Source organism: Sphaeramia orbicularis, chromosome 16 (genome assembly GCF_902148855.1).
Source record: "Sphaeramia orbicularis chromosome 16, fSphaOr1.1, whole genome shotgun sequence".
In the NCBI taxonomy this organism is placed as follows: Eukaryota; Metazoa; Chordata; class Actinopteri; order Kurtiformes; family Apogonidae; genus Sphaeramia; species Sphaeramia orbicularis.
In genome coordinates, this window is record NC_043972.1 from 12241678 (window position 1) to 12267493 (window position 25816).

General features: G+C 46.0%; 1 protein-coding gene across 2 annotated transcripts; it reads left to right on the forward strand.

The window, feature by feature from the left end:
* Positions 1-237: 237 nt before the first annotated feature.
* On the forward strand, positions 238-23915 carry LOC115436145 (trafficking kinesin-binding protein 1-like). 2 transcript variants are annotated; one of them, XM_030158909.1, is made up of 16 exons: positions 238-426; positions 4013-4201; positions 12249-12325; positions 13094-13210; positions 13635-13735; positions 14460-14568; positions 15230-15308; positions 15715-15845; positions 15939-16013; positions 16581-16718; positions 16797-16873; positions 18715-18954; positions 19176-19513; positions 19714-20136; positions 20556-20658; positions 22214-23915. In XM_030158909.1, exons 1-16 carry the CDS (start codon positions 423-425, stop codon positions 23214-23216), a joined length of 3204 nt encoding a protein of 1067 aa, XP_030014769.1. In that variant the 5' UTR covers positions 238-422; the 3' UTR covers positions 23217-23915. The 2 variants fall into 2 exon arrangements, with proteins under 2 accessions (XP_030014769.1, XP_030014770.1); XM_030158910.1 differs by lacking the exons at positions 238-426; positions 4013-4201 and adding an exon at positions 8601-8995.
* Positions 23916-25816: the final 1901 nt, after the last annotated feature.

The window sequence follows — 25816 nt, forward strand, 5'->3', positions numbered from 1 at the left end:
CCCCCCCCCCCCCAGTCTCCTTCTCATTCTGTCCTCACAAACTTTGAGTGGAGTTTTTCCTCTTCCTCTTGTTCCTCCTCTCCCTGTCCTCTGTTTCCTCCTCTGTCTCCTCTTCTCCTCCTTGTTTCCTCTTCTGTTTCCTCCTGTCCTTGTTTCCTCCAGTCCTCTGTCCTTGTCTCCTCCTCTTTCTCCTCCTCTCCTCTGTCCTTGTCTCCTCCTCTGTCTCTTCCTCTCCTCTGTCCTTGTCTCCTCCTCTGTCTCCTCCTCTCCTCTGTCTTTGTCTCCTCCTCTGTCTCCTCCTCTCCTCTGTCCCTCTTGTGTCCGTCTCTTTTCTTCTGCCCTCCTTCTGTCCTCGACCAGTGGAAAATGTGACTGGGGTGGGGTGGGGGGAGCAGGAGTGTTCTCTGTCGGCTTCAGACACCATGAGTGAGTAAACTCTGCTTCTGCTTCTGCTAACGCGTGAATGTCCTGATTGACTTTGTGTCACTGTTTGTGTTTTTTAGTCGGTGCCTCCGTCAGCTGTTTCCTCCCTTTTCTTTAGTTTGGAGCATTCACTGATGTCATTCCACGCATTGGTTTAGTTTTAACGTTACAGAATAAATTTCACTCCTTAGTGTTGGACAGTTTCAGTTCTGTGTTGTGTTCGCCGGATGGAGTCATGGTGGGTTTTAGCTGGTTCTGTTTCTTTAAGTCAGTTCCTCATGATCCCACTGACACAAATACTCTGTGGGGTCGGACCCAGTCCAGTCTGTGGGACTGACACTAATACTCTGTGGGGTCGGACCCAGTCTAGTCTGTGGGACTGGCACTAATGCCCTGTGGGGTCGGACCCAGTCCAGTCTGTGGGACTGACACTAATGCTCTGTGGGGTCGGACCCAGTCCAGTCTGTGGGACTGACACTAATACTCTGTGGGGTCGGACCCAGTCCAATCTGTGGAACTGACACTAATGCTCTGTGGGGTCGGACCCAGTCCAGTCTGTGGGATGGTTTACACATGTGTGACTTCCTTTTCAGTCGGAGGGCAGATACTGCACCACGTTCACACTTTAACCACATACTCTGAGTTTAATGGGAACATCCTGTCGTTATGCTGTTGGTGCGTTCACTGCCCATGTCCACAGTGGGACGTTGGACTGTTCTGACATCATCGTCAGCCTTCTTGACTGGACTCTGCTCCTCATGCTTTCAGTCTATATTTACATTTGAGACGTTCCTGGGGAACATCCTCATGGTCATAGTGCCGGTGGCTCATGGGTCTGACGTTAGCGTCTGATTGGTTCATGTCCCTGTTGATGTGAAGTCATAGAACAGTAGCAGAGAAACCCTAACCCTGTTCAGTGTCAACAAACATGATCAGCAGAATGAATGTAGAACCTGCTCCCACAGAACCACACACTGGTAGAACATGTTCTGAACTGGAGGACAACGGTCCATGTCTACACACTCAGTGTCTTCAATGACCTTTAATCAGAACTCAACACAGAAGGACTCATGTCATTCTGGTCTCCTGAATGTCATTTTAGTTTGGTTCTTATTTATGTTCAAAAGAATGTTCCGCACGTTCTACTGAAGCGTCAGATAGTCGATGTTTATCTGTGTTCTCCAGTTGATTGATTTAGCGGATCTAAAGGGATGAGTGTCCCCTTCCACCGTGGACTTCATGGGATTAATGGTACCAGAACCTCTGCACGGTTGTTCCTGAAATGTGGTGGAAGGGTTGGGCTTAGAACTGTCAGCAGATCCATACAGGCAGTTGAACTAGGTTCATCTCAGGGTTCTTGGTTTGAGATGCATCTTTGGAAGGATAGTCTAACTGCGGTTCCTTTCACAGGAACAGTGTAATAGAATCTCCTGAAATCAGGTTGAGATGTACGCGGATACGGAACACGTCCGACTAAATGGACCTTGGTTCCCACAGCAACAGTAAAAGGAATGAGGCCGTGACTGAAAAGCAGGAACATATGAGGAACAAACCACATGTCATCATTTTTGGTTGGTTTTGGGTTTGATCATATTTTGGAGTTGGCAGGTCTGTGTTCTCGATAGGGTTCTGCAGTTCTATGGTTCTACAGTTCTACAGTTCTGTGGTTGTATGGTTCTATGGTTCTACAATTCTATGGTTCTACAGTTCTGTGGGTCTGTGGTTCTACGGTTCTACAGTTCTGTGATTCTGTGGTTCTACGGTTCTACAGTTCAATGGCTCTACAGTTCTATGGATCTATGGGTCTGTGGTTCTACAGTTCAACAATTCTGTGGTTCTACGGTTCTATGGTTTTACAGTTCTACGGTTCAACATTTCTACAGTTGTGTGGTTGTATGGTTCTATGGTTCTGTCGTTTTAAGTTTTACACTTCTGCGGTTCTGTGGTTTTACACTTCTGTGGTTGTATGGTTGTATGGTTCTCCAGTTGTATGGGTTTATGGTTCTATGGTTCTACGGATTTATACTTCTATGGTTGTATGATTCTACAGTTGTACAGTTCTATGGTTCTACAGTTCTACGGTTCTATGGGTCTATGGTTCTACGGTTCTGTGGTTCTACAGTTTTACACTTCTGGAGTTGTATGTTTCTACAGTTCTACAGTTTTACAACTTCTGCGGTTGTATGTTGTATGGTTCTACCATTCTATGGTTCTATTGTTCTGCAGTTTTACACTTCTGAGGTTCTATGGTTCTACAGTTTTACACTTCTGAGGTTCTATAGTTCTATGGTTTTACACTTCTGCGGTTGTGTGGGTCTATGGGTCTATGGTTCTACAGTTTTACACTTATGCGGTTGTATGGTTCTACGGTTCTATGGGTCTATGGCTCTACAGTTTTACACTTCTGAGGTTGTATGGTTTTATGGTTTTAAACTTCTGCAGTTGTATGGTTTTATGGCTCTACAGTTCTGCAGTTCTATGGTTTTACACTTCTGTGGTCATATGGTTCTGTGGTTCTCCAGGTCTACAGTTTTCCACTTTTGCAGTTTTATGGTTCTATTTTTTTTATTTATTTATTTAGTTACAGAACAGTGTGTAATGGCATTGGTTACAAAGAATAAGATGCATGCACCAGATTTAGCAGACAAGCTAATTTCCATCTGTAGAACTGTACAGTTGTACAGTTCTATGGTTCTACAGTTTTACACTTCTGTGGTTGTATGGTTTTATGGTTCTACGATTTTACACTTCTGTGGTTGTATGGTTCTATGGTTCTGTGGTTCTACAGTTTTACACTTCTGCAGTTGTATGGTTCTATGGTTCTACGGTTTTATACTTCTGTGGTTGTATGGTTCTATGGTTCTGTGGTTCTACGGTTTTACACTTTTGCAGTTATATGGTTCTATGGCTCTACGGTTTTACACTTCTGTGGTTTTATGGTTCTATGGTTCTGTGGTTCTAGGGTTTTACACTTCTGCAGTTATATGGTTCTATGGTTCTACGATTCTACGGTTTTACACTTCTGCAGTTCTATGGTTCTACGGTTCTACAGTTTTACACTTCGGTGGTTGTATGGTTGTACAGTTCTATGGTTTTGTGGTTCTACGCTTTTACACTTCTGTGGTTCTACGGTTTGGGTGTGTGTCTGTATGTCTGTTAAACCAGTTTAAATACTGCAGGTTTATTGCTGTTATTATAGTGTTTTTATTCATAGTCCACTGATATTAAACCAGTTCAAATAATGCAGGTTTATTACTGTTATTATAGTGTTTTTATTCATAGTCCACTGATATTAAACCAGTTCAAATACTGCAGGTGTATTACTGTTATTATAGTGTTTTATTCATAGCCCACTGATGTTAAACCAGTTTAAAGCTGCTGCATGAGGGTTATGTCTGAAAGTAGACACTAGAGGGCGGCATGCACCTGCTTTTCCAACAGTAAAGAAGGTCTTGCGTTACACAGAGGTTTGTTGTTATGATTGTATTTCAGCTTTTTGTCCAAACAGAATGCAGTATTTCCCATGGTCCCACCCCCATATAATTGATTGACAGGGTTGGAAACAGTCAGTGTGTGTTTGACTCCTCAGATGTGTGTAACGGTCCTGATCAGCTGGAGATCATCAGTTCATTGGACGAGCAGCTGCCCGTCTACCGGCTGAGGGCGGACACCATCTTTGGCTACGAGCAAGATGATTGGCTGCACACGCCTGTCCTTCAGCCAGACTCCGCCCTTGACCTGACTGCCGAACAGATAGAGGAGACCCTCAAGTACTTCTGTAAGTCCCCGCCCACCACTGTTATGACCAGCTGATTGGCTGTTTGTGTCTGCACTGGTGTTACATTGAAATAAAACCAGAGTCCCATAAACGTGCACATGCTGCTCATGCACATCCATTGAAACAGGAGTCAAGAACTGAGGTGACGTGGGTTCAATGGTGACTCAGTGTAAAGTGTGTCAAAAAATAGTTGAAGTGTCTGTAAATAGTCTGTAGTCAGAAACCCCGCCCCCTCGTGTCACATGTTCACCTTGACTTTTATGAACGGACAGCCAATGAAACGGTCACATGACCTAAGAGGCCGCTGGTGTGATGATGAAGGCCGGTCTTCATCTGAATGGTGGAATCAACAGCAGAGGGTTCTGCAGTATTCATGGGTTTGTTTGGTTCTTCAATATTCATGGGTTTGTTTGGTTCTTCAGTATTCATGGGTTTGTTTGGTTCTTCAGTATTCATGGGTTTGTTTGGTTCTTCAGTATTCATGTTTTTTTGGGGGGTTCTTCAGTATTCATGGGTTTGTTTGGTTCTTCAATATTCATGGGTTTGTTTGTTTGGATAGAACAGCGTCCAATAAAGATAGTCTCAGGTTTTCCCTCTGCTTCATACACAGACAGACAGATAGACAGCTAGAAAATTAATAGAAATAAGGGAAAAAATGGACAAACTTAAGCATCAAAATGTGTGAAGATACAAAATTATCAAGAAAAAAAAACGGAAAAGAGAAAAATAAGCAAGAAAACAGACATAACTAAGAGACAGATGGAGACAGAGACGTCTGTTATTGATCCCAAACTGAGGAGCTGAGCTTCCTCTGCTGCCTCACACCGTCCAGTATTTACCATGTGATGAATGTGTTTGTCCAATCACAGACCTTTTCAAGCATGTAGGAGGGGTGACTCTGATTGACAGCTGTAGTTACTGATCCCAGATCAGTTCAGTGGTCTGACGTAGAGTGATTTCGGGGTGTGTGGCCTAAACAGGTTCTGTTGTGAACCTTGCATTGGTTGGGTTTTCTGAGTATCATCCTTCTCTAGAATAAAGTCCGCCTCCATCCCTCTTTCGCTCCATATTTCTGGTGTCTCATCTCTGTCGTCATCCTCAGCTTCAATCTCAAGGCTGAGTCTGTTACCATAGCAACCACTGAGAGGGATGAGAAGAGAAGAGGAGAGGAGAGGAGAGGAGAGGAGGAGGAGGAGAGGAGAGATGCTGAACGCTCAGAGGAGGGCGGGGCCTGACCACTGCCTCCTTTTATTGGCTTCATCTAGCCCCGCCCACCCAGTGTGTCATGACTGTCATCATTTCTGCTGCAAAACCCGTGACTGCTGCTCTGAGCACCGCCGCCTGCATGTGTGGAGTGAACGGCATCACTGAGCTGTTACAGAAGAGGACGAGAACACACCGATAAAAGACGGACGACGACGGAGGACAGACAGAGGACAGACAGAGGACAGACAGGAGAGACAGAGGACAGACAGGCGGAAGACAGGCAGAAGACAGACAGATGGAGGACAGACAGACCCACAGCAGGACAGGACGGTGATCTGACAGGATGCTACAATGACGGATGATGACATTTTATGAGCAAAGGAGGAACTGAAGAGACACTGGACATGAGGACACAGTAGGGCCGGTGGAGTGACTGAATAAGGACACATTCACTGAGGGGGGCAGTTGGGGGTGGGCAGAGATGGATGAAAGGACTCAATAAGAACCACACAGATCATGACGCAATTAACAGCACTGTGAGAACGTCTGAAGACACCGGAGGACAGACGGGAACTGCTAAGCATGCTGGGATACGAGGAGCAGACGGTGACTGATTGACTTCATAACAAACACTAACAGAGGCAGACGGTGGACTTCACCAAACAGGAACGTACTGGGATGTACTGGGACATGCTGCAGCTGAGGATGCTGGGAAGTTGTAGATGGTGCAGCTGAGTGTCTGAGTGGCTGAGGATGAAGAGACGAGGCCAGAGGTTTGTGAAGGCCGACTACTACGAACTGGACTGGTACTACGAAGAATGTACGGACGGTAAGAAGACCAACAACACTGACACTGACAACACTGAGCATGTGCAGAATGTACGGAGGGGAAGAAGACCAACAACACTGACACTGACAACACTGAGCATGTGCAGAATGTACGGAGGGGAAGAAGACCAACAACACTGACAATGACAACACTGAGCATGTGCAGGATGTACGGAGGGGAAGAAGACCAACAACACTGACACTAACACCACTGAGCATGAGCATGAGCAGACACACGGTAACTGTGGATCCACCACTGACCAGAGTTAAAGACCACTGACCAGAGTTAAAGACCACTGACCAGAGTTAAAGACCACTGACCAGAATTAAGGACCACTGACCAGAGTTAAAAACCACTGACCAGAGTTAAGGACCACTGACCAGAGTTAAGGACCACTGACCAGAGTTAAAGACCACTGACCAGGTTTAAGGACCACTGACCAAAGTTAAAGACCATTGGCCAGAGTTAAGGACCAATGACCAAAGCTAAAGACCACTGACCAGAGTTAAGTACCACTGACCAGAGTTCAGGACCACTGACCAGAATTAAGGACCACTGACCAAAGTTAAAGACCACTGACCAGAGTTAAAGACCAGTGACCAGGGTTAAAGACCACTGACCAGAGTTAAAAACCACTGACCAGGGTTAAGGACCACTGACCAAAGTTAAGGACCACTGACCAAAGTTTAAGACCACTGACCAGAGTTAAAGACCAGTGACCAGGGTTAAGGACCACTGACCAGAGTTAAAAACCACTGACCAGGGTTAAGGACCACTGACCAGAGTTAAGGACCATTAGCCAGGGTTAAGGACCACTGACCAGAGTTAACGACCACTGACCAGAGTTAAGGGCCACAGACCAGAGTTAACGACCACTGACCAGAGTTAAAGAACAGTGACCAGGGTTAAAGACCACTGACCAGAGTTAAAAACCACTGACCAGGGTTAAGGACCACTGACCAAAGTTAAGGACCACTGACCAGAGTTAAAGACCAGTGACCAGAGTTAAGGACCACTGACCAGGGTTAAGGACCACTGACCAGGGTTAAGGACCACTGACCAGAGTTAAGGGCCACAGACCAGAGTTCAGGACCACTGACCAGAGTTAAAGACCACTGACCAAAGTTAAAGACTACTGACCAAAGTTAAAGACCACTGGCCAAAGTTAAAGACCACTGACCAGGGTTAAGGACCACTGACCAGAATTAAGGACCCCTGACCAGAGTTAAAGACCACTGACCAGAGTTAAAGACCACTGACCAGAGTTAAGGACCACAGACCTGGGTTAAAGACCACTGACCAGAGTTAAGGACCACTGACCAGAGTTAAAGACCACTGACCAGAGTTACAGACCACTGACCAGAGTTAAAGACCACTGACCAGAGTTAAAGACCACTGACCTGGGTTAAAGACCACTGACCAGAGTTAAGGACCACTGACCAGAATTAAGGACCCCTGACCAGAGTTACAGACCACTGACCAGAGTTAAAGACCACTGACCAGGGTTAAAGACCACTGACCAGAGTTAAAGACCAGTTAATGATGTGTTTTCATACCTGTGTCAGAAGAAAGTGATGTAGTTACCCATCCTAATCCTATCCTACCCCACCTCAACTAGGGGGTGAGGGTTAGGAATTTAGGGTTAGGCAGTTAGTGTTAGGGGTTAGGGTTAGGGCTAGGGGGTTATGGTTAGGGGGTTAGGGCTAAGGGGTTAGGGGTAGGGGGTTAGTGTTAGGGGTTAGGGTTAGTGTTAGGGGCTAGGGGGTTAGGGGTAGGGGATTAGTGTTAGGGGGTAGGGTTAGCGTTAGGGGTTTAGGCTAGGGGGTTAGGGGTTTAAGGGGTTAGGGGGTTAAGGTTAGGGGGTTAGGGGGTTAGGGGTAGGGGGTTAGGGTGTATTCCTGAGACTGGAGCCGTTTTCAGCACATGCACTTTCTGAACATGTGGGTTTGTGACTGTTTTCGTCTTGGTCCAAAACTCGTCTTTCAGAGGGAATGTGTTTCCTCTGTTTGTTGTTTCTTTCTTCGTATCTACGTTGTCTCCACCTATGAGGCTTTCACTGGCCCCGCCCTGGAAACAAGTGCAGGTGTGTTAGTGTTTGTGTTGGTCTGGACTGTACCATCTGACTCTGCCATGGGGGGGGGTTGTGTGGGGCGTGGGGCCATCATCAGGATGAATGTAAATATCACAGATTATTACAAACACTCTCATCTGTTGCATTTAGTCTGTTTGTACTGTGTTTGACCTTTGACCTTAAAGAGCCTCCTGTCATTGGTCGGTGATATGTGTGTGTTCACCCCTTTGAAGTGGACTAGGCCATTGACGGAGCAGTCAGAAGAGAGGGGGCGGAGTCAGGTGTGCAACTGATACGGGGACAAATGATTCTCACTGACACAGCAGACGACTGGACCAATGAGACGTACACATGGACGGGTTCTGGAGGCCTGGTCCTGTTTGGACATGGTCTTTACACAGAAAGGAGGTGTGGATTGACAGGTGAGACCTGGCCACACCCACTAATGCACACAGTCCAGGTAGGAGCCACGGCGTTGCACCTGCACCTCAGGCCTTAGTGTCAGGGCGAAGGATGGCGCTGCCCACAGTGGAGGACCGGGTCTGCAACCAATCAGAGGAGGACGGGGAACTGACCCGGTTCAGCAGTCCTGGAAATGAGGAGGAGGAGGAAGAAGAATATGTACGTCTACCAAGTCATGGAGACACCGAAGACGAAGACAAGGAGGAGGAGCAGGTTCTACTGGAAGGTAGAGGTCCATTATATGTCACCTGGTCCCGGTCCTGGTCCCAGTCCTGTAGGGTCTGGGTCCAGGTCTGGATGGGACTATAGAAGATCCAGTTAGTGTTGATGTGAATCAGATGTTGTCAAGGTTTGGTTCCTAAAACCTCAGCAGATGATGTTTGGACCTTGGTTGGTTCTGTCCGACTGTAAACAGATGACCCGGTATTCAGGGCGGAACATTAACTGTTTTGTCCATTCGGATGTGGATGTGAATACTGGTTCTGTTGGGCTTTGGTTATTGGTTCTGCTGTCAGTGTGGATGAAAAGACCCAGTTAATAAAGCAAAACCCACCAGAACCTCTTGTTCTACCATCAGAACCTGTTGTTCTACAGTCAGAACCCACTGTTCTAGAATCAGAGCCTGTTCTACTGTCAGAACCTGTTGTTCTAGAGTCGGAACCTGTTGTTCTAGAGTCAGAACCTGTTGTTTTAGAGTCAGAACCTATTGTTCTAGAGTCAAAACCTGTTGTTCTACTATCAGAACCTGTTGTTCTAGAGTCAGAACCTATATTTCTAGAGTCAGAACCTGTTGTTCTACTGTCATAACATGTTGTTCTAGAGTCAGAACCTATTGTTCTAGAGTCAGAACCTGTTGTTCTACTGTCAGAACCTGTTGTTCTAATGACCGGTTCTGTCCTGTTTTCTTCCTGGTCGTCTTAAATGACTTGCTCAGTATAAAACAGCATCAAAAGCCTCCGATCAGTTTCCGATCTCCAGTTACGTGTTCTTTGACGTAGGTGCGGTTCCAGCCATTCTACCTGTGTCTCAAACTTTGGTGTTTAACACCTTTTATCAGCTGAAATGATTCGTTCCATGAGGGCAGGATCAGATCCTGAACACGGAACTGTAGTTTTATCAGTGACTAATATGGAGGAAAACACCTGCTATGGTTGGATTTCAACAAATGAGGAACTCTGATCCTCTGTGTCTAAATAAGTTTGATCTTTACATTTAAATTGGCTTTGGGTGTAAAACATCATCTGAAAAATAAAACTGGGTTGGTTCCATATTGTTAATTACAATAACAGGTTGTAGAAAAATCCCTGTTTGTGAACTGGTTTAATGTTTGTGTTTATTCTTTAAAGAGGATCCTCATTGGCCGAAAAAAAAGAAGAGGAAAAGAAAAAAAGTTCTGGATACAAAATCACAATCCACAGATCCAGTTCCAGTAAAAAAGGAGAAGGAGAAAGAAATAAAAAACTATTCCCAAATTAGGAACATAAAAATATTAGTAACTTTTGAACCTCAATAGTGACTTGAAATGTTTTTTGAATGTTTTCTTCCTTGAAATGGTTCTAATATTTAAAGGAACAGTGTTCCGTACAGAAATCAGTCTAAATCCAACAGTACTTTTCATTGAATTAGTTTTTGGGTGTGCTCATGTGACTGGACCTAGAGCTGAGGTTCTGGTACCGAAGTGATGAACATCAGAATTAGATCCAGTTGAATTAGTGACAGCTGTAGATACTGGGTGTAAATAATGTTGTGAATAAATAATAACAAACTGGGGGAAAACCTGTGAATAACCTTCAGTCATCTGAGACTAGAACATATTCAGTCCACAGTTGAACAGTAGAACCAACCAGAGAATGTAGAACTGAACTATTTGGAACTTTTGTAACTATAAGTTCAGACTTTGGTGCAGAAACCCAAATAATTGAACAATAATCTACAGACACAACACAGAACATCAGGTGTTAGATAGGTAGAACATTAGGTGTTAAATAGGTAGAACATCAGGTGTTAGATAGGTAGAACAGTAGGTGTTAAATAGGTAGAACAGCAGATGTTAGATAGGTAGAACAGTAGGTGTTAAATAGGTAGAACAGCAGATGTTAGATAGGTAGAACATTTAACATCAGTGATACTTGTACTCATTTTAACACCAATCTGAATCTGTTCATGACAGTGTGTTTCTGACACTAACACCCTAAACCTTTACCTTTTTATCTGGTTTGGTTGAGTAGGATTTTTAGCTCGACTGTGTCGTGGACCAAAGACAATACTTGGTATTTCTTTTATTCTTTTTCCAACCCCCCCCCCCCACACACACCTTCAGAGGACAACTTTATTTTTAGTTATAGCTCCTGTTTAAGTAACAATCTCCAACTTCATATTCACATGTTCATCCATTCCTAGTTTATTTACATATACATAGAGGGAGGGGTTATAGAAACAGAGGTGGACAGAGACAGGACGGGACAGGACAGAGGGACAAAACAGAAGACATTTGGCGCTCATCATGTTCAGGTCCGGGTTTGGGTTTAGATTTGGCGCTCATCATGTTCAGGTCAACAGGCTCCTCCTCTTATCAGAACGATGAGCTGTACATGGATGTTTCCACTGTTCATGTCCACATGAATGCGTCCTGTTGAACCTGACACTGTTGGTTTCCATGGTAACAGTGTGTCCCTTAACAACCCCCTTTACCGGAGCAGCGTCATTAGTGAAGCGTCTGCAGTCAAACAGTCAGTTTGTCTGTTCATCTATGAAAATGTGCACTTTGCATAGACCGACACTTTTGCATTTTGACCCTGAGTGGACGTGGACGAGGACATAAAGGACTGTGTCTGTGTTTGACTGGTGTTTGTGATCCAACTGGCTGGAATGTTTTGTAGAAGCTCAGGTGTTCTCCTTCACCTGCCTGGGGTCACAGTGGTCTGGGGGTGGGGTCTTTTCTGCATCACTGAGGATGTGGTTGAAAAGTCTGTGGGTGTGAATGTTGGAGGAACATAAAGGTGGAAACGAAACCAGATAGTACGGAGGAGGGTCTTATTTATGTGTCAATCACGGCTCATTGACGGTGACCTCCAGCTCAGATTATGTGGGTCAGAAACAAAGAGGTTCTTCTAGTTGGATAATCCTCAGATCCACGGTCCTGTTCCTTCAGGTTTCAGCAGCGTGTAGTGAAAACACTGTGGTTTCAGAGGTGTCACATGACTCCACAGATACAGTGGCTGTCACTGTCACAACTCCATCGAAACCCCTAACCCTAACCCCTGAACCCAACCCTAATCCCCTTTTAGGACAGGAGCTCCATCTAAAACCCTAACCCTAACCCCCTTTCAGGACAGGAGCTCCATCTAAAACCCTAACCCCATGTCCCTGTCCCTAAACCTAACCCTGTTCCAAACCTTAACCCTGTTCCTTACCCTGACCCTGTTCCTAACCCTGACCCTGTTTTATACCCAAACCCTCATGGTTTGTTTCTTTTCCAGTGCTGTGTGCAGACAGAGTCGGACAGATGACCAAGACCTACAACGACATTGACGCCGTCACTCGACTGCTGGAGGAGGTACGACCACACCCACTTTCACCTGTTTTTCCTGTTTCCAGTGTCTCATGTTCAGATCTGCCTCATCCATCATCAGCTAAGATGTTAATAACACAAGATCAGCTTTATTCCCAGAACCTGGAGCTCAGACAAATGTATATTCACAAGAGTTCCAGTTCAGCATTGGTTGGTCTTCAGTTCCAGTTCGGCGTTGGTCGGGCTTTAGTTCTAGTTCTGCGTTGGTCGGTCCTTAGTTCCAGTTCAGCGTTGGTTGGTCTTCAGTTCCAGTTTGGCGTTGGTTGATCTTTGGCTCCAGTTCAGCGTTGGTTGGTCTGTAGTTCTAGTTCAGCGTTGGTCAGTCTTTAGTTCCAGTTCAGCGTTGATCGGTCTTCAGTTCCAGTTCAGCTTTGGTTGGCCTTTAGTTCCAGTTTAGCGTTGATTGGTCTTTAGTTCCAGTTTAGCGTTGGTTGGTCTTCAGTTCCAGTTCAGCATTGGTTGATCTTTAGTTCCAGTTCGGCGTTGGTTGGTCTTTAGTTTCAGTTCGGCGTCGGTTGGTCTTTAGTTCCAGTTCAGTGTTGGTTGGTCTTTAGTTCCAGTTTAGCGTTGGTTAGTCTTTAGTTCCAGTTCGGCGTCGGTTGGTCTTTAGTTCCAGTTCAGCGTTGGTTGGTCTTTAGTTCCAGTTCAGTGTTGGTTGGTCTTTAGTTCCAGTTCAGTGTTGGTTGGTCTTTAGTTCCAGTCCTGCTCCACTTAAACCTCTGTAATGATTTTCAAAGACTTTTCTCTGTGCAGAAAGAGCGAGACCTGGAGTTGGCGGCTCGCATTGGCCAATCGCTGCTGAAGAAGAACAAAGCCCTGAGCGACAGGAACGAGCTTCTGGAGGAGCAGGTGGAGCATGTCCGTGAGGAGGTGAGTGGAGGGACACTACATCCACCGTGGACAGTAGCCTGTCCACTGTCCGCTGTGGACTATTCACTGTGAATGGTCCACTGTTCATCATCCTTTAGTCCTTCGTCTTTATCGTCCTTCTGTCCTTTCTCTTCATCGTCCTCCTGTCCTCCAGCTGTATTGTCCTCCTGTCCTCCAGCCGTATTGTTCTCCTGTCCTTTTTCTTCATTGTCCTCCTGTCCTCCAGCTGTATCATCCCCCTGTCCCTTTTCTTCATCGTCCTCCTGTCCTTTCTTGTCATTGTCCACCTGTCCTCCAGCTGTACTGTCCACCTGTCCTTTCTTGTCATTGTCCTCCTGTCCTCTAGCCGTATCGTCCTCCTGTCCTTTCTCGTCATCGTCCTCCTGTCCTCCATCTTTATCGTCCTCTTGTCCTCCATCCTCAGGTGTCTCAGCTGCGTCATGACCTGTCAATGAAGGATGAGCTGCTGCAGTTTTACACCAACGCCGCTGAGGAAAGCGAGGGGGAGTCGGCCACGCCCACACCGTGAGTCTCTTCCTCCACTTTCATAACGTCGAGACCCCCTTCTAGATCAAACACACTTGTTGTCAGTAGTGGAATGTGTCGAGTGTGTTTATTGTTTATTGGGGATCCCCATTAGCGTCCACCATCGTGGTTTCTAGTCTTCCTTGGTCCCAGTTAAAAAAACATCAAAAACTGATCCATCATTGACAATAAATACAGTAAAAAAATAAATACAGTAAAAATAAATGCAGTAAAATTACAGCAAAAATAAATACAGTAAAAATAAATGCAGTAAAATTAAATACAATAAAAATAAATACAGTAAAATTAAATTGAGTAAAAATAAATACAGTCAAAATAAACGCAGTAAAAACTAATTGGATGTGTTAACTGGTATTTACAGTTAATACATCCAGTTAGTCCAACTGTCACATATGGTTGACCCTAGAGTTTAGTGTTGTTTTAACTCCATGTAAATGAGGTGAGTCCTTCAGCCTTTTTGGTGTCATGGACCTGAATAAAACCCACTTTTGTAGTGAATTAGTTCTGGGCTTACTGACCAAATCCAACTCTGTGTGTGTGTTTGTGTGTCAGTGTGTGTGTGTGTCTGTGTGTGTGTGTACAGACAGACACAGACAGATGAAAACATAATGTTGAATAAATGAAAGCACGCAGTGAAGTTGATAAATAAAATAAAGTTGCTGTGGTTTCATTCACTGAAGCTTTTCTTCATGGTCGTTTGCAGCGTTCGACCAACTGAACCAAATGTCTCCGCTCCAACGTTTTTCCCTCTGGATTCTTTGCAAAAGAAACTCAAAGATCTGGAGGAGGAAAACAAATCCCTGCGATCCGAGGTAAAACCATTCTGGTCATAGTCAGGTTTTTACTTTGGTTAATTAGTGTGAATTATGTGGTTTTAACTGCACTGTCCAGGTTAGTGGGTTAGTTTAGGGTTAGTTCTGGTTAGTGGGTTAGTTTAGAGTTAGTTCAGGTTAGTGGGTTAGTTCAGGTTAGTGGGTTAGTTTAGAGTTAGTTCAGGTTCGGGGGTTAGTTTAGGGTTAGTTCAGGTTAGTGGGTTAGTTTAGAGTTAGTTCAGGTTAGTGGGTTAGTTTAGGGTTAGTTCAGGTCAGTGGGTTAGTTTAGGGTTAGTTCAGATCAGTGGGTTAGTTTAGGGTTAGTTCAGGTTAGTGGATTAGTTTAGGGGTTAGTTCAGGTTAGTGGGTTAGTTTAGGGTTAGTTCAGGTTAGTGGGTTAGTTTAGGGTTAATTCAGGTTAGTGGGTTAGTTTAGGGTTAGTTCAGGTCAGTGGGTTAGTTTAGGGTTAGTTCAGGTTAGTGGGTTAGTTCAGGTTAGTGGGTTAGTTTAGGGTTAGTTCAGGTTAGTGGGTTAGTTTAGGGTTAGTTCAGGTTAGTGGGTTAGTTTAGGGGTTAGTTTAGGTTAGTGGGTTAGTTCAGGTTAGTGGGTTAGTTCTTAGTTGTTTTTTACCCTTGTGTTGGATGTTTTTTCCATTTTCCAGGCTAGTCATCTGGAGACAGAAACCATGTCGTATGAGGAGAAGGAGCAGCAGCTGGTCAACGACTGCGTCAAGGAGTTACGTGAGTATCAACCACAGTCCCATCAATACCATCGGCCTCGTCTCTGAACTTGTCTCTGAACTCATCTCTAGACTCGTCTCTCACCTCGTCTCTCTCACCTCGTCTCTCTAAACTTGTCTCTAGACTTGTCTCCAGACTTGTCTCTAGACTCGTCTGTAGACTCGTCTCTCACCTTGTCTCTCTAAACTCGGCTCTAGACTTGTGTCTAAACTTGTCTCTCATCACGTCTCTAGACTCATCTCTCACCTCGTCTCTCTAGACTTGTCTCCAGACTCGTCTCCAGACTCATCTCTAGACTCATCTCTCACCTCGTCTCTAGACTCGTCTCTCTAGACTCGTCTCTCACCTTGTCTCTCTAGATTTGTCTCCAGACTCGTCTCTCACCTCGTCTCTAATGTCCTCCCAGGTGATGCCAACCTGCAGATTTCATCTCTTGCTGATGAACTGAACAGAAAAACTGAAGACGCGTCGCGGCAGCAGGAGGAGATCACCCACCTGCTGTCACAGATTGTAGACTTGCAGAAGAAGGCCAAGCTGGTAGGACGCTGTGCTTCATTGATCCATGTTCTGTCAAGAACCTCAGCTGCAGGTTCCGCTGGTTTTCAGTTGATATGTGTTTGTGTTTTTCAGTACGCTGTAGAGAACGAGGAGCTGACGCAGCATCTGGGAGCAGCTAAAGACGCCCAGCGCCAGCTGACGGCCGAGGTGGGACCAGGACAGCATTCACAGCAGCCTGATATATACAATACACAGATACATACACTACATGATATATGTAGTACACAGATGAGGAGACTCGTTAGACCTAATAAATGGATGAATGTGAAACACTAACATTCAGATGTTCCACCTCTACAACCTACAAACATCACATCTCAAACCCAGAGAAATCCACTTCAAACCTTTATCTGCATTCATTCTGTGAAGCAGGGGTGTCCAACCCTGGTCCTCCAGATCTACTGTCCAACCCCAGTCCTCCAGATCTGTTTTCCTGAATGTTTTAGATGTTTCCCTCTTCCAGCACACCTAACAGGTCATTATCAGTCTTCTGCAGAGGTTGATGATAGGCTGATCATTTGAATCAGATGTACTGGAAGAGGGAAACATCTAAACATGCAGGACAGCAGATGTGGAGGACCATGGTTGGACACCCCTGGTCTAAAACATGCAGGACAGTAGATCTGGAGGACCAGGTTGGACACCTCTGCTGTAAAGTAACACAACTGTTTGTGTGTTTGCGTTTCATGCGTCGTCTTTGGTTGTGTTTTTCAGCTGCGAGAATTTCAGGATAAATATGCAGAATGTATGGAGATGCTCCATGAGGCTCAGGAGGAGCTGAAGAACCTGCGAAACAAAACGTTACCGCTCAGCACATCGCGGCGTTTCCATTCGCTGGGTCTGTTCCCGATGGTGAGTGAAGGAACCGAAGCTCTTGACACTGGTTTGAAATGTGTCCCATGGTCTAAAGCCCAGGTTTGATCTGTTCAGGACTCTTTAGCCGCAGAAATAGAAGGAACCATGAGGAAGGAGCTTCAGATGGACGATCCAGAGGTAGAAGAACAGAGGTAGGTGTGGAGGACCCCCCCGTCAGAGACACCAGCTATAAACCTCCAACAGTTGACCCCCCCCTCCATCAGAGACACCAGCTATAGACCTCCAACAGTTAACCCCCCCATCAGAGACACTAGCTATAGACCTCCAACAGTTAAAGCTATACCGTATGATGTGGCATTTTTACACTTTTCTTTTGTCATCTTAAAATGCTCCTAATAAGCGTGTGTCAAACTAAAATGTAAAAGACATCCACCAGGTATTGAAACTCAAAAATGTTTAATTCTCACATATTGCTCATATTTCTGATAAAATTCTGACCAATCATTTTATTCATCCGAATGAAACAATTGGCCGAACCTGACTGAGCCTCCTGTCAATCATCCATTACGGCCGTCCAGCATCCAATCCATTATCGCCGTCTCCCCATCTGATTTGTGTACCTCTGAATCTGACGCTTCACTCGCGCTGCTACTCCTGTCACTGACCACAGTCTACTGTCTAAGAATGTGTTTGGATAGGACTGAAATGCACATGTGGAAGGGAAAAAACAGATTTATTAACAGAAACAACAACTGAGGGGAACAAACAGGAGTATGATGAATGGAGGATGGAGACAAAAGTCCGGAAGTCTGGTGTACTGGACTAAACAGACAGGTCTATACAAAGGTCAGCTTTTATGACCGTGGGACTCATACAGGTATATGTACTTGGTTTCACACCATGCAGGATGATGTAGGATGATAAATGTATGGACTATGAAACCTCAAATGTCCACGGAAAATTTGCGGAGGCCGCGCATTCATAGTGCGCGCGCCCATCATCTGGGCACCTCATCAGCTAAAGACACTGACCCAGCACTGCAAAGACCACACCCTTTAATTCAGGGTCTACTGATGGAACAGGGGCTGCGGCAGGTGGATGATGTGTCTGATTACTGAGGGAGGGGTCCGTGGACACGCCAAAGTGGACCGGACCTCCGCTTCCACCACACGCATCAGGTAAGAGAAGGGAGCGTCAGAGCTCAGCGACGCTGAGGGATTTACATGCAGTTCTATCAGACCAATATCCCCTGCGTCAAATAGTGCCGCTACGGGGCTCTGACCATGCGTCGATTTCTGACGACTTGGGATGAGACTGTGTTGCTCAGGCAGGGGGAAGCAGGCGGGGCTTTGGAGGGAGGCGGGTTGTTCATGTTCAAACTTTTACCAAGTGCTGTGAGAAATGCCACATCGGTAGGAATAGCTTTAACCCCCCCATCAGAGACACTAGCAACCTATATGTAAGATACATAGACTTAAGGTTAATGTAGGTTAGTTAAGGTTAGTGGGTTAGTTAAGGTTAGTGGGTTAGTTAGAGTTAGTGGGTTAGTTAGAGTTAGTGGGTTAGTTAAGGTTAGTGGGTTAGTTAGGGTTAGTGGGTTAGTTAAGGTTAGTGGGTTAATTAGGGTTAGTGGGTTATTTAAGGTTAGTTAGGGTTAGTGGGTTAGTTAAGGTTAGTGGATTATTTAAGGTTAGTGGGTTAGTTAAGGTTAGTGGGTTAGTTAGGGTTAGTGGGTTAATTAAGGTTAGTGGGTTAGTTAAGGTTGTGGTTATTTAAGGTTAGTGGGTTCGTTAAGGTTAATGGGTTAGTAAGGGTTAGTGGGTTAGTTAAGGTTGTGGTTATTTAAGGTTAGTGGGTTAGTTAAGTTTGTGGTTATTTAAGGTTAGTGGGTTCATTAAGGTTAATGGGTTAGTTAGGCTTAGTGGGTTATTTAAGGTTAGTGGGTTAGTTAACGTTGGGGTTATTTAAGGTTAGTGGGTTCGTTAAGGTTAATGGGTTAGTTAATGGGTTTTTTGTACGCTGCGTTCTTCAGACTCCATCCCAAGAGGGTTTTCCAGACCGTCAAGAACCTGAACCTGATGCGTCATCAGCGTTCGTCTCTTGCCCCCTCCCCCCTCAACATCCCAGGCTCCAATCAGACGTCGTGTTTCACCTCAGGTCGCTCCAGCAGAGCAGGCACGCCACGCTCCAACTCCATATATGGTAGCGAGACAGGTAGTGGGATGATCCTGGACAACCGGAGCAGCACAATCCTGGAGATCTCAGATGATGGGTGAGTACGGGAGTGTGGGGGGTTGCATCCCTTAAGTCATATTAACAGGTGGAGAACCCCAGTGGGAACAGACCCATCTGTGTGTTGGAGGACAAGCCTTCATGTCTGTTTGGATTCATGTGTTTTTCCTTAAAGTCTGGTCTTTCTTTGTATTGTCTGAATGTGGATGGAACCAGTCAGCGTCTCTAACGCTGTCCTCTGTGTCTTCTGGTCTACCCCAGGTCAGAGGACTCAAACAAACGTCCCCCCGGGACCCCCGGGACCCCCGGAACCCCCGGCACCTCTGACCTGGAGGCGGCCCTGCGACGCCTGTCTCTGCGCCGTGACAACTACCTCTCAGAAAAACGCTTCTTTGAGGATGAGAGGGAGAGGAAGCTGTCATACCTGTCCAAAGAGGAGGAAAAAGGAGGGGAGGAGGGCAGCAGGGGCCCAGGGACCCCCACCGAGAGCCTATTGTCACTATGTACCCACCCCTCCTTAGGGAGTGTGTGGTCTGGCTACACCTTCGCCACAAGGTCCTACCTGCCTGAGAAACTGCAGATAGTGAAGCCGCTAGAAGGTCAGTGACCCCCCCCAGACTGTCCAGAGTGTATATATGACACTTGTGTGTCTCTGTGTCTGTGTGTCAGTTTTGTGTCTGTGTGTCAGTTTTGTGTATGTGTGTGTCTGTTTTCTGTGTGTGTGTGACTGTGTGTGTGTGTGTCTGTTTTTGTGTGTTTGTCTGAAGGTGTGTTCTGAGCATGTGTGGTGTCATTCCAGGCTCTGCCACCCTCCATGCCTGGCAGCAGTTGGCCCAGCCCCACATGGGCGCTTTGCTCGACCAGCGGCCGGGCGTGGTCACCAAAGGCTTCCGTACGTTGGCTCATGAGCAGGAGCAAGAGGCGTGGCCTCTGGACCAACCAGAGGAGGACGAGGCATCATGTGACTCGTTTGTGGGTGTGTCTGGTGAAAGCTGTGCCGTCATGGATATGTGGCACGCGACGTCCACCCCGTACAGCACCGGTACAGACAACAGCCAATCAGAGGCACCGCAGGGGAAAGATGGGTGTGGCTTGGACATAGATCTCCCTTCCTGCAGCCCCGCCCCTTCCTGTCCTGTACCGTTATCCTCAGAGATGAACAGACATGTGGACCTGAAGGAGCTCCAGACCCTTGAACCCGGATCAGTGGACTGTATACCTGGTGAGGGAGCCTCTGAGCGGATTTTAACCCCCCCTCCATGACCTTGGAGGAAAAGGGAAGGGGGGGGGGACTGGGAGGGGCATTGACTGGACACCTCACACCCCAAATATGACAGCAACAAGCTCACACACCCCAACACCCATCAGCTGCCTTATCAACTTATCAACCACCCATCAACCCCCTCATCCACCACCCATCCACCCCCTCATCAACCCCCCATCCACCCCCTCATCCACCCCCATCAGATCAGAATTCATCTTTCTATTTTTATCCACATCACTTAAATCTTCTCTTTTCTTTTCAACTCTGCAGTTTCTCTTTATTTCCATCATATTCACTCATATTCTCACCTGTCTTCTGTCCTCTGTTGTCTATCCCTCTGTGTCCCTCTAACGTCTGTCCTCCTTCTCCTCCTCTAGTCCACTTCCCGGGGAAGTGCCTGTCTCACACCAGCTCCACCTACACCTTCACCACCTGTCGGATCCTCCACCCCTCAGACCAGATGACCTCCATCTCCTCCAGGTAAATGAACCCTCTTTAAAATCTGGATGTTCAAGTGTGTCTTTGAGTCCTTCAGGTATAGAGTTGATGTGTCCGCCTCTGTCCAATGGACACATTCTCTCACTGTCCCCGCTGTCTGATTGGCCCAGCAGATCATGTGATGAGGAGGCGGTGCAGTTGTATCATATGGTTGTCACAGCCGGCGTAGAACAGAACCACTGAGTCGCCCAGTGGGCGGGTGAGGAACTGCATGAGGTGAAACCATCAGCAGGTTCTAGACGTGCCCAGAAGGGAAGAATGATGTGTGTCAAACTATAACGCAACTAAACTACAGTTAAACTAGAGATCAACTAAACTGCATTTAAACTACAGGTCAACTAAATTACAGTTAAACTACTTGTCAACTAAACTACAGTAACTACAGGTCAACTAAACTACAGTTACACTACAGGTCAACTAAATTACAGTTAAACTACATGTCAACTAAACTACAGTAACTACAGGTCAACTAAACTACAGTTACACTACAGGTCAACTAAATTACAGTTAAACTACATGTCAACTAAACTACAGTAACTACAGGTCAACTAAACTACAGTTACACTACAGGTCAACTAAATTACAGTTAAACTACATGTCAACTAAACTACAGTAACTACAGGTCAACTAAACTACAGTCACACTACAGGTCAACTAAATTACAGTTAAACTACATGTCAACTAAATTACAGTTAAACTACAGGTCAACTAAAATAAAGTTAAACTACAGATCAACTAAAATACAGTTAAACTATAGGGTCAACTAAACTAAAGTTAAACTACATGTCAACTAAACTACAGTAACTACAGGTTAGCTAAACTACAGTTAAACTACAGGTCAACTAAAATACAGTTAAACTACAGATCAACTAAACTACAGTAACTACAGGTCAATTAAACTACAGTTAAACTACAGGTCAACTAAACTACAGTAACTGCAGATCAACCACAGTTCAACTACGGTTCAGCTAGGGTTCAACTATGATTCAACTACAGAAAAATTACAGTTCAACTACAGTTCAATTACGGTTCAACTAGGGTTCAACTACAGTTCAAGTATGGTTGAACTACAGTTCAACAACGGTTCAACTCCGGTTCAACTATGGTTACACTACACTTCAACTGCAGTTCAACCATGGTTTAACTACAGTTCAACTACTGGTTCTGTACGTTAACGTCGGGGTGTTCACAGCTTGTCTTTCTAGTTTTCCTCCAGTCTTCCTCTTCCTAACTCTAACTCTCACTCTAACTCTAACACATTAAACCCTGTCGCTGACCAGAGCATGTTTGGTCACTGTCCAGGTTTAGAATCAGAGGTCAAAGGTCATGGACTCAGCAGGACCACAGCAGTAACCCCTCCCCCTTTCATTCACTGGCCCAGATTCAGAGCCTGTGACTGATATTGAATGATAACATGTTTGTTTTTGTGTCAGTTGTTGTAGCTAATGACTTAAACTCTGCCTGATAATAGAACTGACACCCCCCCGCCTGCCCTTTCTCATCCTCTTCTTCCTCTGTCTTCTCTCTCCATGTCTAGCTCGGCCGTGGCCTCATGTCAAAGCAGCATGGGTTTGGCCACGCCCACTGCTGCCACTCCCCCTGTGCCATTCTCAGCCCCGCCTACGCCCTCCTACACCCCCTGCGTCACCCCCCGCCGCCTCTCCCTGTCGCTGTCCCTGGCCGAGTCCTCCACCAACCTGAGGGACTCCACCAAGACCACCAGCACCTCCTTGGGCCTGGTGCGCCTCCTGCTGGAGCGCGGCATCTCTGCGTCGGTGTATGACCCCCGCAGCTGGGACCGCGGGTTGGACACCGGCGGGGCATTGACCTCGGTGGGCGGGGCACTGGCGCAGAGGCGTGTTCGGCATGTGGACGCCGAGGGCAGGCGGAGGCTGAAACGCCCGGACACCCTCCTGCTGCAGTTCACCTCCCCCCCCGACTCCCCCCCCACCTCCCCTCACTCATGCTCCAGCTCTGCCTCCTCACGGCCAGTTTTCCAGTTCAGCCCATGTCTGGACGAGGCGCCGTACCGTGACGCCTTTCTCGCCTCAAAGCCGGCGCGCACCATCCTGAGGGAGGTGCTAGGGGAGGCGGAGAGGGAGCGAGGAGCCCCACCCCCTGATGACGACGGACAAGCAGAGACATTGAACCTGGGCCTCGTGGACAAACTGAAACGTTTCCGCACCTTGACGCAGCAGTCAGCTTCGGGCTCGCCGGGGGGGGCGCTGCTGGCCTCGTTGAGCTCCACTGGGCTGGGGGCGGGGCTACCGGGGCTCAACGCAGGCCTGAGGAGGAATCGCAGCTATCCTGCCATGGTGGGGGCCAGTATGGCTATGAAAGACCCAGGAGGCCCCCCAAGCACAGAAATACTTATCCCCCACACCCCCCCTCCAGAAATGGACAAAACGCACATGAATGCGGTCAAACTCAAACTTCAGACGGTTCAATCAGAGGATACCGTCAGATCACGGACAACGATGCAAACGCCACCAAAACAACGACTGCTGGCAGCAGCCAATCACAACCAGACCTGGACGTAAACAGGAAGAGAATCAGCCAATAGCACGGTGGAGGGGGAGGGATCGACCAATGTGTCTCCAGTAGAACCAAACAGGAGAACGGTACTGAACGGAACCTGGTTCAACCCTGACCCTGTACCAAGGGATCAGCACCCGTTCAGTCCATGACCCCTGTGGGTCTTAGGTCGACCTCATCCAGGTCCAGGTCCAGTTTTCACTTACGACGTTTTCACTGAATAAAAAAACTGTGAAACCAGTGAAATAATGAAGACGCTTGTCTGCGTCACAATTCAAACCAAATAATTTATCACTTTAAAAGAAAAAGAATAAATTAAAATATTGAGGATTAGATTCAGAATCAGTTGAGCCCTGGTCCAAAAGACACATAATTAACTGAACAGAACCAGACCTGTTTCAGACCCGGGTCAAACCAGGTCCCGACGTGGTTGAAACCAGGTCCGGACCCGGTTCAGATGTGGTCCAGACCCACACCCACTGACCTGTCTGGTCATTGGTATCGGGTCCATCTGGTCTCATCCCATCTGTGCGGCGCTGAATAACCTGGTGTGGGCGGGTCCAGTGATGATGAGGATGCTGCCTTCGTCCTTTAAACTGAAGATGCTTTTTATGCAAAATACTGAGTCATGTGACCTTTAAAGGACCAGTCCGACGACAGCGCTGCACAGATAATAATATATATATATATATATATATATATATATATATATATATATATATATATATATATACATGATAGAATAACCTTTGAATTTACTCTGAGCTTTAATGAACATCAGTGTTTCTCAACCGTTTTTGAAGAAACGCCCCTTTACAGACACCAGTGGTGTCCCAGTGCCCCTGTTGAGAAACACTGATCTACATGATCAATGCATTAAATACAAGAAAATACAAAATTTACACTGAACTAATGCAAAGGTCATGGGTCAGAGGTCAGGGGTCATGGGTCTGTATCTGAACCTGGACTGGACCTTGAAAGGTCTTTCAACGTGCTCTGTGTGCTTGAATGTTGTTTTGTGCCTAAACCCGGTTGAACTTGCTCGGACTCCAGCTCTGGTCCAGGTTTGGGACTTTGATCTGTCATGTTTCTGAGTCATCTGCTGTACATGAGGAGGTATTTTCTGTTGAATCCGCTGATGAACATGGGCTGTTTTCTCTGTTTCCAGGTGAGTTTTAACACCTTTAAATGATGCCCGATAAAACACTGTGAGTACAGACAGGGACAAGACACAGAAGAAGAGGAAGGGAAAGGATGCCGCCTCTCAGCAGGTGTCCATATTGGTCCAGGGTTAGTGTTAGGGTCAGGGTAAGGGTTGGGTTACAGAATTAAATCACCATATATCTGCAAATTTGAGAAGTGATGTTTTATGTCTTCATTGGTTCCGAATGTCAGACTTGTATTTATGACCGAGCTGCACTAAAATGATAGAGAAAAGTATCTTTTGTCCATAAAGTCGACTTTATGTAGAAAATGTAATGCACATATAAGCACTGAAGGAAGTGTCCCATAGGTTAAAGGCCCCGCCCCTGTACTGCAGCTGTATCTATTGTTCTGTCCAAACCTGGACCACATGGACCTGTCCACACTTCTGTTTCCAAACTTATACAAACAGGCTGTTGGTGGACATTCATGTGTGACTATAAAGAATAAAGAATGATGACCTGGGCAACCATGAGAACCTACACAGACTTCTCAAATTTGCTAATCTATGGTGATTTAATTCTGAATGCATCTTGGCCCCACCCCCTTCTGACATTCATTCATTTAAAAGGAGCACTTTCCCGTCCCAAGATGGACGCACCATGAATGCATTTGTTCCTACAGAGCACAGGTGTCTAACATACGGCCCGGGGGCCAAAACCGTCCTGCCAAAGGTTCCAATCCGGCCCGCAGGATAAATTTGCAAAGTGCAAGTTAGGGCATCAAACTCAAAAATAATATCATAATAACCCGTAAATAATGACAACACCAATTTTTTTCTCTTTGTTTTAGTGCAAAAAACAAATTATTAAAATGTTTACATTTACAAACTAGAAGCACTCGGAGAGCGCAGACCTCCGCCAAGGCTGATCAGTGGCCCCCCCCGTGGGCCCCCCCATGCCAAGGAGGTTATGTTTTTGCCAGGGTTTGTTTGTCTGTCTGTTTGTTTGTTTGTCTGTCCGTTAGTGTGCAACATAACTCAAAAAGTTATGGACAGATTTTGATGAAATTTTCTGGTCTGCGCCCCCCCGTGGGCCCCCCCACCCCCGATCACCACCAAAATTTAATCATTTCTTCCTTATTCCATTTCCAACAAACCCTGAAAATTTCATCAAAATCTGTCCATAACTTTTTGAGTTATGTTGCACACTAACGGACAGACAAACAAACAAACAAACCCTGGCAAAAACATAACCTCCTTGGCGGAGGTAACTATCCTGTAACAATAAAATGTGAATAATCTGAGCAAATATGAACAACCTGAAATGTCTAAAGAAAATTAAGTGGAATTTCAAAAATATTCTGCCTGTTACTAAATGTTTTGTGCCTTTGTAGACCTGACCTGTAATGCATATGTATAAATGATAAGTCGAGGCATAATATTGATAAAATTGTACTTACA

Bases quoted from the DNA above. Each gene is read 5' to 3' on its own strand.
- LOC115436145 (XM_030158909.1), top strand. The intron at 15,846-15,938 runs GTAGGACGCTGT...TGTGTTTTTCAG, and splicing joins TGCAGAAGAAGGCCAAGCTG to TACGCTGTAGAGAACGAGGA. The intron at 16,014-16,580 runs GTGGGACCAGGA...TGTGTTTTTCAG, and splicing joins AGCGCCAGCTGACGGCCGAG to CTGCGAGAATTTCAGGATAA.